At 35.3% G+C, this 6,219-nt stretch overlaps 1 protein-coding gene across 2 annotated transcripts; it reads left to right on the top strand.

Moving 5' to 3' along the window:
* The first annotated feature begins 2,103 nt into the window (after positions 1-2,103).
* si:dkey-12e7.1 (uncharacterized protein LOC557553 homolog) lies at positions 2,104-5,460 on the top strand. Of its 2 annotated transcripts, none has more exons than XM_048168929.1 (2): positions 2,104-2,770; positions 3,062-5,460. In XM_048168929.1, exon 2 carries the CDS (start codon positions 3,130-3,132, stop codon positions 4,252-4,254), a length of 1,125 nt encoding a protein of 374 aa, XP_048024886.1. In that variant the 5' UTR covers positions 2,104-2,770; positions 3,062-3,129; the 3' UTR covers positions 4,255-5,460. The 2 variants fall into 2 exon arrangements, with proteins under 2 accessions (XP_048024886.1, XP_048024885.1); XM_048168928.1 differs by having other exon boundaries at positions 2,106-2,770; positions 3,056-5,460.
* The last annotated feature ends 759 nt before the right edge of the window (positions 5,461-6,219 follow it).

The following is a 6,219-nucleotide window of genomic DNA, read 5'->3' as shown; positions in this document are numbered from 1 at the left end:
TTTCTGAAATATGTAAACATAACATATATATTTTATAGTTCACTTCTATTATCTTTGTTTTATGCAGATACACTACTTTTTAGTAGCATAAAGAAAATATAGCCTATTTTGTGCTAAAAGTCTTTGTTGCGTATCATGACAATTTGAGTTGGACACCTTATCTTTATTGACTGAAATATGAACACTAAAGAACAATAAAGAAAACCAGACAAAACAAAATAATAAATATACATTAAAAGAAACAAACAAACAACCCCATTGCAAAAATGCATAGTAGGCCTATGAACATTGGTAATAATAACTTATGAAAAGTGTTAACCGCAGGTTACACAGAAAACAGACTATTTGGATCAGATTCCTTCAAAAATCCTATAAAGTTGTTCAAGTTTTCCTTTAACTATATGTTTTCCAGATTCCAAAATTGGGCTTTCTGCAGTTTTTCAGTGTTGAGCAACTACAAGTTTTGCTTGTGATAACCAGAAGATCAACATTTTCAAATTACAGGAAAATATTGAGTAGCCTATGCAAAATTATGATCTTTTAATAACACAAATTTCAGCCTGAGTCAGATTAATATACATAAAAATTAAAATTAGAGGTGGATGTATCTAAAAAAGATAGCCTTCTGAAGATGTCAGCAATGTTTAATTCGTAAACTAAACACTGTAAATAAAACATCCGGATCACAAAACTGGTCTAAATGATTTCTTTCATAAAACAAATTGAAAAGTAAGTGTAGTCAGAAATGTCAACCAATAAAACTTTGTTATATGTAAAAAGTAATGCGCTCTATCTATCAATAAAATTGTAGCAACAGATTACAAGCAATATTATGAATTAAATTCAACATATAAGAATTGAGTTAGAATTAATCAAATTAATTCCTTACAAGTCAACCATTTAAAATGTAGAATTGACATAAAAAAACTGACAAATTGACATAAAAAGCAAAGAGTCAACTAAATGAAACACTGATCACAATATTGGTGACCAAGTATTTTCAATAAAATCAACATCTAAACCTCTGTTAATTCTTGTGTTTCTCTTTACTTCAGTGATTCTGCTTGTTATCATCAGGTGTCTTCAATGCTGGCAATAAAAAATAAAGAGTTCTTAATTCATCTTTGATGTCTGTCTGTTATTCAGATATTTTTGTTTAAATTATACTTAAATTTTACTCGTTTTAAATTACATTTAAGGAATTAGACATTTAAGGAATTAATTTTGATTAATTCTAACTCAAGTCTATTTGTTGAATTTAATTAATAAAATTGCTTGTAATCTGTTGCCAAAATTTTATGTAGGCTAGATATAGCGTATTACTTTTTGCAGTGTATAACCCTTAACCCTTCAATAAATAGAATTTTATTAAAACTTACGAGAACAAAAAATGTTCTAAATGTGTGATTTGAGGCATGGCTATGACTGAACACATGAAATTATAATAAATTATACAATGTGGAAAAAACATATTAAACAGGTGGAGTATAATTCAGGATAATTGGGATATTTTTAAAGTCACTGTCAAAATGTGTCATAATTTACCTGAATTCATCAATTTCACTGAATTGCCTACATGTGACTTTATTAAAATGTCTTGTTTTTTTGTTTGTTTTTTGTATTAAACTTCAAACAAACAATGTAGCTACAGTCAGAACTATATAATATACAAATACATATAAAACATACAGGCTAATCATTATGAACTAAATATATTAAAGGACTCAGATATAAACACAATTACTGTCTTATTATGTGAATGAAAAATAGTCTTGATATACATTTGAATTTCATTATTTGAATGTCTCGAGCACGCCTATACAACGGAATGACGTAAAAGAGCAGCTGAAACGGCTTTTTAAAAGAGTTCGAAGAATCTGTTCGAAAGAACCGATTCAGCTGAAACGGATTTTTTAAAGAGTTCGAAGAATCTGTCCGAAAGAACCGACTCAGCTGAAACGGCTTTTTAAAAGAGTTCGAAGAATCTGTTCGAAAGAACCGATTCAGCTGAAACGGCTTTTTAAAAGAGTTCGAAGAATCTGTTCGAAAGAACCGATTCGCCGAAATGAGTCGGAAATTCTATACGATGTATCATGACGCTGCCAGACGATACACGCTGTAAAATATGTTTCTGGTATGATTTTTTTTAATTAATAATATCGAGATATTTGTTAAGTAAAAAAGTAGTGATGTAGAAATGTGTCAAATTGATACCGCTGTCGCTAGATGCGGAACTCCTGACAACAGACGTCGAAAAGCATGTTAAGCCTGTCCTTAAATCAGTTCTTTAGATTTGAATCCTGTTTTAACTGTATTTAGAGAACATCCACAGAGCTGTTCCCGGATCAGCCATAAACACCCAGGCTGCAGCACGCATATTGATGATGTCACTCGCCGAGAACAACAACAGTCTCTCACAGGGATTCTCAGCACAGCTTAGCTTCTTAGTTTGCTCTAAAGTGCTGACTAATTCTCACTAATTAAAGCGTTCTTTTTGAACTAAGAGCTCAGTCAGACTCACACGATAGTTTGAGTCCAATTATTTTATTGAGCGAACTTACAGAAGATATTTTACAGCTATTGCTAACATATGTCAGGCCGCAGTGACAGGCTAACGACGCGCTACTAGCGCTCTTTAAAACTATTTTGTATAGTTTGGTTTAAAAATAATAAATTACACGCCTTAATTCTTCCAAAAACAGCAATGTGCTAAGTTGTCTTTGCGATTAATATAATCTTTACATCTCAGGAATCTGCTAGTATGTTAAAGGTAAGATATCATTAGCTTAAGTGTTTACTAATTTAATTTAAAATATATATTGTTTGCAGACGTTAAAATGTTTTATTATTGCATATGTTTTATGTATTTTCTGTTGATATGCACATTAAAAATGACACAGAACAAAACGCTTTTATTAAATTGCTTGATCCGGTTCACAAAACCGGTGTGAACGATGAATAGATAAGAATGGATCTTTGGATATAAATTGCAGACAATGTTTTATGCATTTACTGTTGAGATGCACATTATATATGACATTTTGTTTCCTGTAAGGTGCAGTCAATCATCTCTCAGTGAGAGAGCGAGACAAAGGATGATCTTGAAGATTTAACCAAGCACTGACCATCATGCCTCAACGGAAGAGAGCCCTTGTTCCCATTAATACAAGGAGAAGGGTTAAAGGTGATGAAGATTACTTCCCTTTCAACTCCCTCCCGGTGGAATGTCAGCTCCATGTGCTCTCGTTCCTGAGTGAGGTGGACAAATGCAACGCTGCCCTTGTGTGTGCAAGCTGGAGTTGCTTAGTGCGCTCCGGAAAGCTCTGGAGAGTCGCAGACTATTCTCGCCGTGGGGTGTTTCATCTGGGCCAGGAGGGTCTGCTCGTTTCCAACAGAGAGTTTGAGCGCTGGAAAGCTTGGGTTAACCATTACACCCATCATCTTATATCCCGTGGGGCTAGTTTGCTCACTCTGAAGGCCAGTTTTGATCTAGGGGACCCGTGCAATAAATGGGGAGAGCTCCTGTCACACCTTCTAGAGAACGTGCATTGCCGTGATCTCAGTCATTTAGATCTGAACTGGACATTTACGCTGCTGGAGCCCCTCGACCTTCGTGTTCACACCAGTTCTAGTTCTCACCAAGACAATATTACCAAGATGGACCAGGTTAATAACTTCCAGATTCTCCTGACCAGACTCGTCCACAGCTGTCCCAGGATAACCAAAATGCGGCTGCACTTCGACTGGTCCGAAACATCAGTTACGCTGATCACTCAGTTTCAACACCTTCGTATCTTAGAACTGAAGTATTTTTGGGTGTTCAAAGGGGTCAGCCCGAACACTTTACAGACACTGACGAAATCGCTCCCTAATCTGAAGTCCCTCACGCTCCATGTTCTTGTACCACTGCGAAATTTAGGCATCTCGTACACCCTCGAATCGCTTTCGCTCGAGTTCTTGGACGTGTCGCCCAGTCGCGGTCTGGTCTTCTCCTGCCTCAACCTTCCGGCGCTGCGAGAGCTGCGGGCGAAGAAGATCGTTCGGGGCATTACTCTGGACCGCCGGACTCGACTACGCATACAGAGCCGATGGCCCTGCTTGTATCAGGTCTTACGTGAAGGGACGCCCAAACTTCAGGCCCTTAACAACGAAAGACTCCTTCCCAACTGGAAAGAGCAAAGTTACAGAGAGCTGACGTCAATCCTCCAGCAGTCTTGCTATTGCCTTCAGCATTTAGACAGCTGGCTCTGGTGAAGTCGAGACTTAAACAATCACAGGCCGCACATTAATGGCCTGAAGGGACACGGCCACATCCTGAAGAAAAACATTAGAAGGACCAAAAATATAATCGGATAACACAATTCTGATCGTCTCTAATGAAAATTATTTAACGCTGTAATTTAATTATACATCAGCCACCCCTTGCTAGGAAATAAGTGGATTAAATTTCAATATATGTCCATTTTCTTAACCTCACAATTATGCCTAAAAAGAGTTTTGACTTGTGCTATGAAGGTTTATGTTCCAGGCTGAAGTGTGTGCATTTTTTAGGAGCTTATGTGAATTCAGGAAAATTGTTCTATTGTGCAAAAAGGAGGATAAAGCGGATTGCAGCAATGGAGTGTGGATCACTTTGACACGAACTCTTAATTCCTTAAAACATTTCATTCCTTGTGTGTTTCAGTAGGAATCATCAAAAATAGAGGGTTTATTCGTGTGAATCTGTGTCCTGAACTAGATTTTACTGCAGTGTTTTCAGCAATCTGTGACCAAATGTAAAGACATTCCTGATCATCTATATTTCAGACAACTTTTTCCTCTTTGGACAATTTAATTTTAATCTTACTTTCATAAACTGGAGTTTAAATAGATTAATTTTATTTTTGTTTGAGCCTTTGATTGAGTATTTTAAGGATTTTCACTTGAGTGAAAATATACGTATTATGTTGCGTCCTCAAATTTGGGGCAAATTCCTTACATATTACAATTAAAAGCAAAGTCTTGAGGCTTTGTAAGAAGTAATGAGAGTACAACTTGAACTGCTAAGACATTCTTTACATGATGAGGCATCAGCTGACCAATGAATAGGCATGTGTTGATTGAGATCAGATGTTCAGCATTCATGCTAAGCATTAACATAATGTGCCTTTAATGAAGATTTTCTTTGATTTTATGGAATGAAAATATTGCCTTTAATCTTAAAAACAAATAGACAAGTCATATAAGTCATGTGAATAGGAGTTCTGTTCCATTTTCTCATTGAAAACAACCAGTGGATGATATGTGATTTGTGTGCATGTTTGTGCTCATCCACAGGATGGCTCCATACCCTTTTTTTTCTAGCCGTTGTGTCTCTTTCTTGCCACCTCTAAAACAGCATTGGTGCATTGATAAATTAATTCTGTGTACTGGCTGGAACTCAAATAGCTACATACAATAAATTGATATGATTTTACTAAATAATATTTGTGCTGTTTTGTTTGTTTTTTTTAAAAACGCACTTAAAAATTTTGTTTGAAAAAATTTTGTGACTTTTTCTCATTTAGGGTCATGAACATGCATGCAAAGTTTCAACACGCTGATGTGTTTTGAGATAGGGGCCTATACACACAATTTTGATTACGTTCTTTCGTGATGTTCACGGGTCAATTTGTCTCGCATATTTTAATGTTCTAAGGCAACTGTACAGACCCAAAACAATAACATTTCTTGGTTATATTTTGTTATTTTAGTTTTTTACTACCATATAAAAAAGGAGCTTTTCCTCATTTATTTCAATACAAAAAAAATATTTTGTAGGCCACATATGGTGAAAATGAGCGATCATTTCTTTTTTAAATCTATCTGAAATACTATCTAACCTACATTGTTTTTCTTGAAATTTTATGACTTTTTCTCATTTAGAGTCATGAACATGCATGCAAAGTTTCAACACGCTGATGTGTTGTGAAATGTGCATACAGAAATTTTATACATTCATACTGTTCGTGGGTCAATTTGACCCATATAGACAGCCATTCAAAAGCAACTACAGACCCAAAATACAAAACACTTCTGTGTTGTAAGTCAGAACTCCTCAGCTCTAGTACTGAAGTGCCAGTGTCTTACTGAGTTTAACAACTTTTTATTTTCAAAGTTTGTGAAAATATAAAGTTGTTTTACCTGTTAATTGTCTGTCCCATAGATATGAAAATGACTTTTCCAACTTAAATTGTTAAA

Source organism: Megalobrama amblycephala, linkage group LG19, assembly GCF_018812025.1.
Source record: "Megalobrama amblycephala isolate DHTTF-2021 linkage group LG19, ASM1881202v1, whole genome shotgun sequence".
Lineage (NCBI taxonomy): Eukaryota > Metazoa > Chordata > Actinopteri > Cypriniformes > Xenocyprididae > Megalobrama > Megalobrama amblycephala.
Note: the sequence above shows the minus strand (reverse complement) of the source record. Positions and strands in the feature narration are given on the sequence as shown.